This window comes from Plecotus auritus (assembly GCF_963455305.1).
Source record: "Plecotus auritus genome assembly, chromosome: 4".
Classification (NCBI taxonomy): domain Eukaryota; kingdom Metazoa; phylum Chordata; class Mammalia; order Chiroptera; family Vespertilionidae; genus Plecotus; species Plecotus auritus.
Genome location: NC_137775.1, coordinates 162,216,394 through 162,230,269, shown reverse-complemented (window position 1 = coordinate 162,230,269; position 13,876 = coordinate 162,216,394). Strand labels below are relative to the sequence as shown.

General features: G+C 43.3%; 1 protein-coding gene across 1 annotated transcript in view; it reads right to left on the bottom strand.

Annotated features, from left to right (window-relative positions):
- CDK14 (cyclin dependent kinase 14) overlaps positions 1-13,331 on the bottom strand; it is a 553,499-nt gene extending 540,168 nt beyond the window's left edge. The window contains exons 1-2 of the mRNA XM_080663151.1: positions 13,093-13,331; positions 5,780-5,811 (exon numbers count right to left, since the gene is read on the bottom strand). Coding sequence (XP_080519277.1) covers positions 5,780-5,811; positions 13,093-13,183 — 123 coding nt within the window. The 5' untranslated portion in view covers positions 13,184-13,331. The remainder of the gene's footprint in view (positions 1-5,779; positions 5,812-13,092) is intronic.
- Positions 13,332-13,876: the final 545 nt, after the last annotated feature.

Sequence of the window (13,876 nt, the reverse complement as noted above, 5' to 3'; positions counted from 1 at the left end):
CAATAAAATTTCTGTATTTCTCCCCAAAGAGCCAAGCATAGTCAGCACTTTGTTCTGACAACTTATCTGAGCTAAAGTAACCGAGGCATAAAGCAGAACTAAAACTACACAGTTTAACCTCCTAATTTATGCACAAGAACCATTCATGAATTGCTGTGGCTTTCGACTTTTCCAACTCTTTCTATACACATATATGTACACTTAATTGGAACTTTTTGCTTCCAAAGTTCAAAAGGTTTTATGTGTGGTAATTTTACATTGGGGCAGATTAATTATATTTCTGACCTTTCACATTTTAGGTATTATTATTTTAAAACAAATAAAATTTTAAAAAATAAGATCAAAAATTTACCAGAATTCATAGTATAGCTATTGTTCACTGCCCCAGGAAGAATGGATCCACTCAGGGGACATGCCATGCCATTTACTGGGGACCAAAGGTGAGAAAGAAACTTGGAAAGTTCTGTAATAGTATCACAGTTATGAATTTGACACTTCCTAGCTCTCATCATAATGTCACTAAAAACACTGTGTCCACTTAAAACGATGACACAAAATAGCAATGTTCTTTCATCCTTCAATAGGGCTTAACCATTTGTTTCTCCAAAAATTTTTATTTGGCCCCTTCATTTTGGCCATGTACTATGTCAAACCCTAAGGATCCAAAAATCAAAAAAGTTCGGGGTGGGGGGAGGGAGGAAGTTTTGAGGGGAAACAAAACAACAAAAGAATAAACTAAAACCAATAAAATTTTATTTGGGATATCCTTATAAACTAGAGGCCTGGTGCACGAAATTCGTGCATGGGGGGGTGACCCTCTCCACTCTGGGACCCCTTGAGGTATGTCCGACTGCCCGTTTAGGCCCGATCCCGGTAGGATAGGGTCTAAATGGGCAGTCGGACATCCGTCTCACAATCCAGGACTGCTGGCTCCCAACTGCTCACCTGCCTGCCTTCCTGATTGCCCCTAACCGCTTCTGCCTGCCAGCCTGATCACCCCCTAACCACTCCCCTGCCAGCCTGATTGATGCCTAACTGCTCCCCTGCCAGCCTGTTTTCCCCTAACTGCCCTCCCCTGCAGGCCTGGTACCCCTAACTGCCCTCCCCTGCAGGCCTGGTCACCCCTAACTGCCCTCCCCTGCAGGCCTGGTCACCCCCAACTGCCCTCCCCTGCAGGCCTGGTCACCCCCAACTGCTCTCCCCTGCAGGCCTGGTTCCCCCCCAACTGCCCTCCCCTGCAGGCCCGGTCGCCCACAACTGCCCTCCCCTGTAGGCCTGATCCCTCCCAACTGCCCTCCCCTGCATGCCATCTTGTAGTGGCCATCTTGTGTCCACATGGGGGCAGCCATCTTGTGTGTTAGAGTGATGGTCAATTTGCATATTACTCTTTTATTAGATAGGATAGAGGCCTGGTGCACGGGTGGGGGCCGGCTGGTTTGCCCTGAAGGATATCCCGGATCAGGGTGGGGGTTCCCTTGGGGCGTGGGGAGGCCTGGGTGAGGGGCCTGTGGTGGTTTGCAGGCCAGCCACGCCCCCCAGCGACACAAGTGGAGGCCCTGGTATCTGGGATTTATTTATCTTCTATAATTGAAACTTGGTAGCCTGGAGTGGAGCCAAGCCTCCTGCTTGCTTCGTGGCCGCAGCCATTTTTGTTGGGATTTATTTATCTTCTGTAATTGAAACTTTGTAGCCTTGAACGGAGGCCAAGGCAGGCCAGGGCTGCAGAAGCTTGGCTTCCTCCATTGCCGGGGAAACCCAAGCCTCCTGCTCGCTCCGTGGCCACAGACATCTTGGTTGGGTTAATTTGCATACTCACTCCTGATTGGCTGGTGAGCGTGGCTTGTGGGTGTAGCAGAGTGATGGTTAATTTGCATATTACTCTTTTAATAGATACGAGAAGCGCACCTTGAGGTCCCCCGTCAAGCCCGCCAGGTAGGGGGTGAGGCCTGAGGTCCCCCAGCCTGACACTAGGGCAGGGGGCGTGGCCTGAGGTCCCCTGTCAAGCCCCATGGGGGCAGGGGAGGGCATAGCCTCAGGTCCCTGCTGATTGCTCGTTAAGGCTCCTTAAGGGAACTTGGCCTCAGCTGTGGGTGCAGTCATCTTTGTGACAGAGTGATGGTCAATTAGCATATTCCCTCTTTATTAGATAGGATGATGATTAGTCTGTCCACATCAAATGTGCAGATTAAACCCATAGAGCATAAAATGCTTCATATTTTAATCGGGACCCAAATGCACAATGAATTCAGAGCAAAATGATCATCCTTAGAACATCCTTTTTCCAAATATGATGGCCTCAACAAAATCCCCTTTTCCAATAAAACTACCTACCAATGTAACTACCTGAGGCCCTCAAATCTTAACTTCCAAAGTGCCTCTCATCTTCTCTCTACAGCAAGCATTAGTGGGCAGTTCCTGAATAAATTCCAGGCTGGTTATGAAAATTAATAAATTCCAGTCAGGCTATTGCAGCCTATTTAAGAACAAGTAAATAAACATATTTTTCAAATAGGTCTATACTTTTTTCTTCTCCATTCAAGGTCAAACATGTACACACACCCTAGAAAAATCCTCTCTGTAAACCAAGGAGTAGCAACTAGACTCCAGCTCCAGGCATTCTGTAGGAGGCCACAGAGCCAATGAGCTCCAGCTCAGAAATACTGAGAGGGGGAAAAGCTGCCACATCCCGATGCCTATGTAAGATGCTGACCCACCCCCGGGTTTTAAGATTCAAATGGTAAGATCACAAAACAAGTTCAAGAAAACTTCTATCGCTATAATCTGAAGAGGACCTTAGAAGTCACTGACTTCCTGTTTATATAATCACAGATCTGGGGCTCTTTTCTGATCTTGGTAAAATTGTAATTTTATGTTGATTGTTACAGAGAATTCTATCATACATTTAAACATAAGAAAGCAAGCTGAAGGTGGTAGTCTAACTGATTGGCTTTACAAATGAGAAAGTGAGCCCTGGGTAAATTAAATGACTTGCCCGCTAGGTAGGAACTGGCAAATGACAACTCACATCGTCTGACACTCAGTTCAACACTTGCTCTCCTTATTGGCAACAGATATTGACTCTAATTCAATAGGTAGTTATTGGCTGTTATCCATGTGCAAGACACCCAAGGGATCACAAAGCTGAACGCAGTCATCCTCAGAATGACCTGGAATGACGTGCAATGTAGTAGGTTTAGACAATCATTTTAGTTTTAATTAATATGCAAATCATCATACAAAAGCTTATACGAAATTCTAGTGGAATATCTGAAATAACTCTCCTCATAACTCTAATTCTTAATTTGGAACTAAATCAACCTTGTAGCCTGCTTCCCAACCCCAACTACAGAAGGTAGATGTCGTGGTGAGAGCTTCAGTGAGGAGGAGGAGGAGGAAGACAAGGACAACGATAATACCAATACTGAGACATTTCCTATGTGCCCATCACTGTTCTGGAACCTTGATTCTTAGCTGATTTAATCCTCACAATTTTGTAAAAAGCTTGGAAAGAGTCAATCAATTGCTCTTGAGAAAATGGCTAAGTTAGGGTTTCCTCATACCAGGGGTCCTCAAACTTTTTAAACAGGGGGCCGGTTCACTGTCCCTCAGACCGTTGGAGGGCCGGACTATAGTTTAAAAAAAAACTATGAACAAATTCCTATGCGCACTGCGGGCCTAGGACGAGTCGGCTGCTAAGCAGGACAGGCAGCGGCACCCAGTGGGCCGGATAAATGTCATCGGCGGGCCGCATGTGGCCTGCGGGCTGTAGTTTGAGGACCCCTGCCTTATACCCAGGCAGCCTTTACTACTGCTCTTCCCAGGCTGCTGACCTGGGTCTTCCCCCGATTAACTGGAAACTCCCAGGCTCCTCCAGACCTCAGTTTCTCCATCTGTGAAATGATGATGTGGGCCAAGCACCCTTCAATGTCTCTTCCAGGGGTAGCATTCTGAGGTCTACCGGTCGGAGGTATTTAACCAACCTCTTGTGGCACCGAGGAAGGAAAACACATCGTAAAAGCTAAGGGTAATTTTTCCCAAATTACAAAATCCAGACTTTATGCAGAGATTTTGGGGTAATGGAGGATGGGTAGTTAATGGGTCTGGTATATACATCCTTAACTTTCATCTAGGCTCCAGCCTCAGCTTTTTTGGAAAGCCACATGTCACAGCCACATTGCAGCATAGCATACAATCATTAACAATAGCATTTAAACAAGAGGTGTTTTGCATGGCTAAGGATGATTAGTAGTCATGTGTAAAAATATAGGAAAGTAACATGTGTGGTCTAGGTGAGAAGGAAGAGAGCCGGCTATATAATATGTGGGCTGTGGTTTTCCGGTTGTTTTTTAACACGAGGAAAGAAGCAAGAAGAACTTGCAACAGTGGTTGTAACTGGCTAATAGGATCTAGGAGACTTTGCTTGCTCCTTTCTTATTTTTCTTTTTTGTGAGAGCTTACATTACCTCCATAATTAGAGGGGAGGCTCTTCTTTATAGAGAAAAGGTGCCCAATATTCTCACATTGATTTCTTCTGAGAAGGAAGAAAATACTCTCCTACAAACACGTCAGTAACCCTGCTGAAATCCCAGAAATACGGGGTTAGAGAACATCATTATTACTACTGCAGACGGGGAAGAAAAGATTCCTCTATTGCCTCAGGTCTAGAGTAAGTAAGTTTTATAGGCTGTTTCAGAAAGGCTGGCAGGGGAAGTGGCTTTGGAGTCCAGGGACACAGCTTTGCAGAGCTGGGCCCGGGAAAAGGAGCAGGTGCAGCAGCCGAAGCAGCCAACCGTGAGAGCCAAATGACGCCGGCCCCATCCAGAAATCCCGGTCTGGAGCAGGTTCCCCTGAGCGGTCCTGCCCTGCGCCACAGCCGGCCACGGGGCCAAGAGGACTTGCCAGGCTCACCAATGTCCTTTCCTCTCGGAAGCACTACAGCAGAGGGTGACAGGTAGCATCTTTCATGGAATCTGCCGCGGTGAGCCACACCAAACGAATCTAGGCTTTCGTTAGCCTTCAGGATAAGCCCATCGTATAGACACATCTGTGTTCATGGATAAACATGTAATATGTATATACGTATACACATGTGGCCCAGTTTACAACACAGATCAATTACCCTGGCTTCGGATGGTGACAATGAAACACCACTTTATAGCACTGTTGAGAAGGTTTTGAAAACACATTATTTCTCTGGTGATCCCCACTGATACAGGAAAAACTGAGGAAAGAGTACAATTGAAAAATCACATTCAGAACGCTATTAATTACCTCTGCCTTGCTCGACCAGGCTGTTTTGCTACTGTGCGGCAGGTAGAGAAAGAAGGATCTGATATACAAAGCACAGGAAAACTAGAACGGGAAAAGCCAGCTCGTCCTCTGGGAGTCTGACAGACAATACGTGGCGTCAACATGGCATCGCACCCTGATCCAGAGGAGGTGTGCAAGGGCGCTGCGGTGCCCAGCCTCCCTGCGGCTCCAAGCCGGCCCTGCGCACGCACAGCACACTGCGCTGGGCCAGCACTGCCTCCAGCAAGGCAGCACCACCAAGGCCTGCGGGGTCTTCCGTGTGTTTGTTAATTTGAAAAGACATATTTTTGTTCACTCATTCGACTGATTTAAAATGGACAAATAATACAGTGTAACTAAAGAGATATCACCTCTTGTTGGTTTTTTGAAGGCTTTTTTTTTTCAGTTTCTAAGTGTGAAGTTGGCACCTATTGACTTTACTTGGCAGTAATTAAATACATCTAACATTAGATAAAGAAATTTAACCTACCTCGTCAAAGGTGGTGTCGTCTTTCTTCAAAGCTATAAAATAAAAAAGGAAAGGAAACAGTTATTGTGAAACATCTCAAAAAAGAGGCCAAGTATCTAAGTTCTAGAAAACAGAAAAAAATACTAAAGCAGTATGGTGTTTTCATTTCAGAAAGTAAAACTGTACCCCAACCTGAATAACAATGTTATGATACAAAGATGAAAACTGCAAATGGGAGAGAGAATTGCACAGCATGCATCTTTGTGAAACACTCTCATACATATGTAAATGAGACTGTCTTCCCAAGTATGGAAAAGAAGTATGCGTATCCTTCCCCTACCTCTTCTGTTGTAGGAAAATGTTAAAATGTTTAAATGAAAGTATGAAAAAAAAATCAAAAAGTAAGATTAAAGAAATTTCCCCTTAAACTTCTGGGTTTTGAGCCTGCATCATTACGCATGGTTTATGGAGCTCCCAGACCAGCTGCTAGGATGACACCTACTCTTCACAGGGCCCTGAATGAGAGTCCCACACTGAGAAAAATCTAAGTACAACGATGCAAGACCACGCACGTACAATACGCACTGCAGCTACATAATTCAAACTTCTCAACATGAGAAACTGTACAACAAAGTATCAACAAAGGAAACAATACGTTCAGAATATGTTATAGGAACTAGTGAATGCTTGAAATGTATTTTAAATCTATATGGCTTCAGAACTGAAAAAGAGAAAGAGAAGTATTTCGTGCATAGTTGGCAAACACCTCGTTCCTTAAATTGTAATCCTACAATTACTTAGAATGTTTCATATTAACGGAATGCAGAAAGTAGCTAATTTAAATGAAACCACCCGTTGGAGAAATGTTTCAAATTTACAGAATTGTGCATAGGCATTTACTCGACTAGACTGGATAGTTCTACTCCAGATAGAAGTACTTGGGTAGCTCTTACTTGGAAAGCCATGTTCTGACAAGAGCAATGGAAAGCAAATTATTTTGGCAATTAAGCTTCGAGAGAAGTCATGTGCCTCAGCTGGAGTTATCATATCAAAGCTTATATGGTATAGGCTAGCAATCCTAAAAAGATTATTTTTCTGTTTCATAGTAAAAATTTGTCTCTTTAAAACATCAGTAAGTATGTGGTTATGGTGGTGCATTAAGGGGAATGAGGACAGGTTGAGGGAGATAAAATGTTCCTGAAAGTTTAATTCTTAGCCTTCCCCTTTTGCCTAAGATACTGATCTGAAATAGATTCCTCTACTTCCTTTAATTTAGAACAATTTCTTCTGAATGGAAAAATTAAAAGAAAGTCCTATTGTGCCAGTCTCAAATGGCTTCTTTCACATTCAATTACACATATTTTATTATGTATTTTATTAAATTTACATTAATAACCTATCTCAAATAATCTATTTTGATAGAAATACATATACAAGATCCTAGGTGCTCTTGATAGCTAGGGTTAGTGCTGAATGGTTAAATTTTAACTTAGAATGTAAAACTACTCATCTAGAAGGTTTTCTTTAAATACTAGTCAACAATGTTACTAGACTATACCCTCACTCCCTCAACCCAAGGCATGTCCTTTAATTAAAATACGTGACTAGTGATTCTGCTATAAAATATTAGTGACCTACATAAATTAAGTATAGACAAATGGTTCCATCTAAAAAAAATCACAATATTTGAAATAGAAATGATTAGCTCATTGATTTCAAATACGAAGTCAACTATTGTCCAGCCTCAGACCTAGCACATTTAACAGAGATTAATGGAAATCATTTTGAGGCTGCCATACAAGATACAAATAGCAGCAAGCTTATAATTCACAGTACAAACTTCTAAATGTAAAAACATGATAAAAGTTCTGGAAATTTAGCCATGGTTTTTCTTAAGCAAAGCATCCAATAAGAACTAGAGTTGAACCCAGCTGGTGTGGCAAAGTGGTTGAGCGTTGACCCATGAACCAAGAGGTCACGAGTTCAATTCCTGGTCAGGGCACATGCCAGCATTGCAGGCTTCATCCTCAATAGAAGGTGTGCAGGAGGCAGCTAATGAATGATATTTCTCTCTCATCGATGTTTCTATCTCTCTTCCTTCCTCTCTCTCTAAAAATCAATAAAAATATATTTTTTAAAAATAATTAGAATTGATACTATCCCTTAGAGAATTGCAAATATGGAATGAAGACCCTCAAGTTGAGAGATGAAGAAAGCAGAAAACCAGAATTCTTCAATACCCAGAGTGGACTATTTCCTTCTTGCCCCCCCCCCCCCAATCATGCCAATTCCTCCAACATTCTGGATAAAGATGTGGGGTCTGTAGATAAAAAGAGGAAATAGAAGAGGAAACTGCAGGTGTATTTTCTAAGATATAAGAGCAGGGAGCCAGATTCTCTCCCCTACACACTATTCTCGAGTCCTGGATACTACAGGGGAGAACCAAGAAGTCTATTGCTTCATTAAACCCTCTATTGCTACACTGACACCTTACAGGAAACCTTGCCCTGAAGAACAGTTGTAACAACAAAGGCCAATTAAAGGTGTCATTTCCAAATATTTATCAGTCACTGATGACCTAAACAAGCACACTACATCTCATTATTGATTACATTCCCTGATTGTCATCAATCATTCACATAAATGTAAGCCCACAATTGTCTTCATAGATATCGTGGAGTAATAAGCATATTACATGTTTCTGGGTTAACAGCGGAGCATGTATTAAGCCATTTAAGATAATCAGATTTCTATTCATTCTTCTGCTCAGACATTGCTTCCTCTAGAAAGCATTCCATGATCTCACTAAGACTAAAGAGATACCCATCCTATGTTCTCCAACAGCAAATTATGCCAATCTTCAAGGTAGAATTTTTCACTATACACATAGTCTATGTCCATTCATTGGCCTGTCTTCTCTTAAAGTCGTGAGGACAAGGACCAGTATCAATGCCAGCACAATATCTAGGAAATAGCATGTACTCAATAATTAATCAGTTGTTGAATTAATGAGTTATGTATCTCAATGGCAAAAAGACAACACCTTACATTTGAGACATTCTAAAGTTTTGGCATATGAAAACCATACACTATGCTCTCTTATGAAAGGATCCTTGATATGAATTCATTTCATATTTTTCAAATTAAAATCTTTTGAAACTACATTGAGGAGGGAGAACAGCTAAATTTTGTTTCAACTTTTCTTACATTTCTTTTACATTTCTCTTTTCTGACAGAACGGACTTATCAAATGACAACTGGATTCTAGAGTTACACACTTATAGCACAAGGTAACGAACCCAAAAATTCAGTGTAACCACAGACTCTTCCTTTTACTCAGTTCTCCCAAAAAATTCTTCTAAAGAAATGGAATACATGGGTTTCATCTCAAATATCAAAGAGTATTAACTTCCTTTCTCTAGGAGAAAATCCAAATAAGGGTGAAGAAATACATTCAAATGAATATGATGAAATGTCACTTTGACCTTACTCTTATACCAGATATTACAGGAAGGCTTTTTCCTCCTAGGCTAACATTCGAAAATAAATAAATAAACCAAAGCACTTTTATACATGCATTTTGGCATGACCAATGGACACAGACACTGGGGCGGTAGGGGATAGTCCTAAGGGGTGGGACTGGTGGAGGGAGGGTCAATCGGGGGGAAAAGGAGACATATGTAATACTTGAAACAATTTAAAAAAAAAACATAAAACAAACACAATAACCACTAGCAAAAAAATAAATAAACAAAATAAATAAATAAATAAATAAATTTTCATATAAACTTTCTAAAAATTTAACAAATTCCCATTTGTCTTTGTTTATGCTAGCCTAAATTAAAAAAAAAACACACACATGAGACAACTACTAGTAGAGTAATTCTTAAATAAATCAATACACAGACACTATTTAGCAGTAAACCATAAATACTAATGAAATCAATGGATGACTTTGAAATTCAATTACACCCATATTATAAAAGAACCATAGCTGTATAACAATCACTCCCTGGCAGATGTCGTAAATTAGAGTGCCATGGCTTGAAAGCCAATGTGTTTTATTAGACCTTCTACAATGCAGTAATCTCAGATCAGCTGTATTCGAGATGGGCAATGACAAAGTTGGCATGATCTTTCACGTAGGAATAAATTACACATTAGCACTGCCACTTTCAGGTAGTCAGAATTATTATTAATAAACACTGATTAGATATCACTTACTTTCAAAAATCACCCTTATTTTCTGTAGCTGAATGATTACTACTTTCTATGGCTAAACAATAATACTGTATATTTTATCACACAGCAAGCTACACTTTTGAATCATACTAAAAAAGCAAAATAAAGTCAGTATGTTCATTTCAAAAGCCATCACAGATTGGTTAAAGTGAATGAATATGTTGTGATATTGGAATTTTAACAGGAATAAACACGTATTCTTTGATCTCCTCATGAAGTACCAATAAAGAAAGGAGAAAGATAGAAGATACACAAAATAATTGAAGAATAATAGCCTCCAGGAATGATCTCCATCATGTGACACATATTGCACTAGATATTTTATGTATTTTATCTAATTAAATCTTCACAACAACCTTAAGAAAATTGACAAATGAGTACTATGGGGTTTGGGGAAATTCTGCTAGTTGCCCAAGGTACACAACAAGCAGAAAAAAAAGGGGGTTCAAAACCCCCTTTAACTAATTAATTAAACCCCTAAACAATTAATTAACAAATTCCCATTTGTCTTTGTTTATACTAACCTAAATTTAAAAGAAAAAAACATGAGACAACTATTGTAATTCCTAAATAAACCAATACACTGACACTATTTAGCAGAAAACCATAAATACTATTGAAATCACCTACTTTCAAAGAAATGACATTTCTTCATATTCATTTGAATGCATTTCTTCACCCTTCTTTGGATTTTCTCCTAGAGAAAGGAAGTTTATACTCTGACATGTGAGTCCAACTCCAAAACCTACCTTGCTTTCAGGCTAGCTCTACTGTAAAGTCAGGGGCCACTTCTTCCCTTACTTCTCTTGTTTCCCACCAGAAGATCAATTATGTCAGTATGACGCCATCACAAATAATGATAATAACATATTGTGAGCATCTATTGAGTATTACATAGCACACAGGACCTCATATGTATTATTCCACTAATGCCCCGAACAAAATTGATTTGCACACAAAAAACTGAAGCTCAGAAGTTGAGGGACCTGTCCAAGGTCATTCAGCGACAAGTGGCAACACCAGAAATCCCCAGTCTGTGTGACACACAGCCCACAACACCCTTTACCTGTGTACTACGTAATTCCATCATAAAACCTCAATTCAACAGCCTCCAATACCTTAAAATCCGTAACTAATCAGATTGCTTTCATTGATTTTTGATTTTGTAAACACCACATCAAGAAAATATATGGATAACAAAGGTTCATTTTTCTGTAATGCTACTTCGAATAAATGTCTTGGGCTTAAATCATAATCACTTTAAATCTCTTTATCTCCTTTTCCAGTATTCCAGAATGAGATAGGATATTCAGAATCAAGACTTTCCATCAATACAATAATCAGCTATGTTTACTGCACTGTACCGTTTCCAAAAGGAAGTAAAATCTACTAGATCTTAGAAGACATTTTAACAAGAGCCAGAATCAAAAGGAGTTTCACATCACTAAATCTCAGGAAGCTAGAAAATCCAATTAACTAACACCCCATTTGACAGCACTGTAGTTAATCTAAATTTTACTGATTGTCCATCAAAACCTTGGAATTCTTTAAACATAAGGAATTTTTATATTAATGTCCTTGGTTTCTTACTGAGATTCAATTGCAATGAATTATTTAACAAAAAAAAAACTGGAAGGGCTCCAACAGAGTCATTAGCATTAGTAAATATACAGTTAATGTGTTTTAGAACAGCGCTTAATGGACTGCAGACCGCCTCTGTGATGGTGGGGGTGGGAGCTGACACATCCTCCTTAATAATGAACACCAACTCAACACCTTGTCCCCTTCCCTCTTCTTGCTTCCAAACTTCATTTGAATGTACAGACCACAGGCATCCCTAAATGTAAAAGTGGAACTGCAAATAGCCAATACATGTAATAAATAAAACCGGGACTAAATATTGGGTTCACACAGTAACTTTACAGTCATCTTGGGAAAGATTTGGTATCCCAATGTGAAATTTTAAGTTAAAAAAAAACTAAATGTTGACCCATGTTTTGTTTAACTGGGAGAAAGTTTACGTATTTTCCAATGCACTTACATCGTAATTTTTTAAATGAATGGATAGAAGGATGACAACAATACTCATGTGCACTCCAGAGTTTTATTTTGAAGAACCTCTTGCTTAATTCCCATTAACACCTTCATTAACGTAGATGACACGTTAAAAAAAAAAAAAAAGTGAAACAAAGGCTAGGCTTCTGAGGATTTTTAGTGCCAGCACGATTTTCTTGCTGAAAGCAGTTAGCTGTATACATGAAAGTTATGTGAGGTGCCAGCCACGGTATTAAGGTTTAAAGGGGGTTTTCTATGGCCAACCCTAGAAATCTAGCAAACCCATTCCACGTGACACTGTTGTCACCCAGTTACAGTCTGTCACATGAACTTGTTCTTAAATGTTCTAAACATTTCTCGGTCGGTTTTCACTTGTCGGGCCGCTGGTTGGCTGGGTGGTTGGTTGAAAAGACAATAAGAGCCCTGGAGCTCTACTACAGGGAAGAAGTTCGGGAGACATTCCCAAATGTCCTGACAAGTTCACAGCGCGCATTTCCCTGCAGCAATGGAAAAATTCAGAGACCTCGTGACGGAACACCCAAATTTCGCTTTCGAGGACCTGAGTACCGAACAAAAGGTCCCAAGGTACCTGTCCCACTTCTCTTTAGGTTCGCTGTGTTGAACAATGCCAGGGCACAACGCAACGTCCCACCAATTTCCAAAGCCCGATTACTGACTCAACACCCAACACGAAATGACAACTGACCCACGCAGCCGCCCAGTCCCCCGTGCGGCGGGGGCAGGGGCTCCCCTCGCCTGTCCCCCCGCGGGCGCGAAAGCCCGAGCGGTAGCAGCGAGGACGGGAAACCCAAATTGTAGGCTTAAAATAATCCACAAATGAAACCCCAGATCCTGAAGGAAAGGGGTGTCGCCGGCCTCCCCCAGGTCCCGGACGATGTTCCCTCCATCGTCCGCGCGCAGCTCAGCACACCCCACGCGAGCCAGGTCGCCGAGGCATCGCCGGTGCCAGGAGCGCGGGGCAGCAGGAGCGGACGCCGGGGGCGCCGGGCCAAGCGCCCGGGCAGCGCGCCACTCACCGATGCGACTGAAACTCTCCGACAAAGTTCTCCGCAACTTCTTCATCTTGCCGATCTTCTCGGCCGGCTGCGGTTCAATGAGGTCGCACATCTGGGCGACACCGGGCCACGGCAACTTCCCCAAACTGGTCCAGAGCGGAGCGCAGACAACGGCGAGCGCGAGGCGCGGGGAAGGCGGCGCCTCCGCCTCCGCCTCCGCCTCCTCCTCCGCCCGGGAGGCGACGCGCAGGGCTCGGGCAGCGAGCCGCGGGCTCCGCTCAGGCCTGGCCACCGCTGGGCGGGCGGGCGCCTCCTACGTGGTGCCGGGGGCGGCCACCATCGCCGCGGCCGTAGTGGCTCCGCGCCGCGCCGCCGCCGCCCGGCTCATTTTCCCTCCTTTGTAACCCAGAGCGGCGCGGCGGGCCGTGGGGGCGGCGCGGCCGGAGCAGGGGCGGGGGCGGGCCAGGGACCAGGTGCGGGAGCCGGGTCGCCCGGGGCGCGGGGCGAGGGCGGAGGGAAGTTCTCAGCCCCGAGTTTCGGGCGCTCGGGGAAAAAGAACCGCGGCGCAGCACCGCTGCCCGCCCCGCCCTCACCACCCCTCCAGCCGCCGCTGCCCCGCCTTCCCCTCGGCGAGGGCCCCCAGGCGCGGGACCCCGGCGCGACCTCCGCTCCCCGCTCGCAGCCCGCGTCCTCCGCGGCCCTCCCCACCCGCTGGCGCCCCCGCGGCGCCCCCTCCTGGCCGCCCCGCGCTCCTCCCCCGGCCCTGCCGCCCCGCCCGCGCGCGGGGGACCCGGGCCCGGGGAGG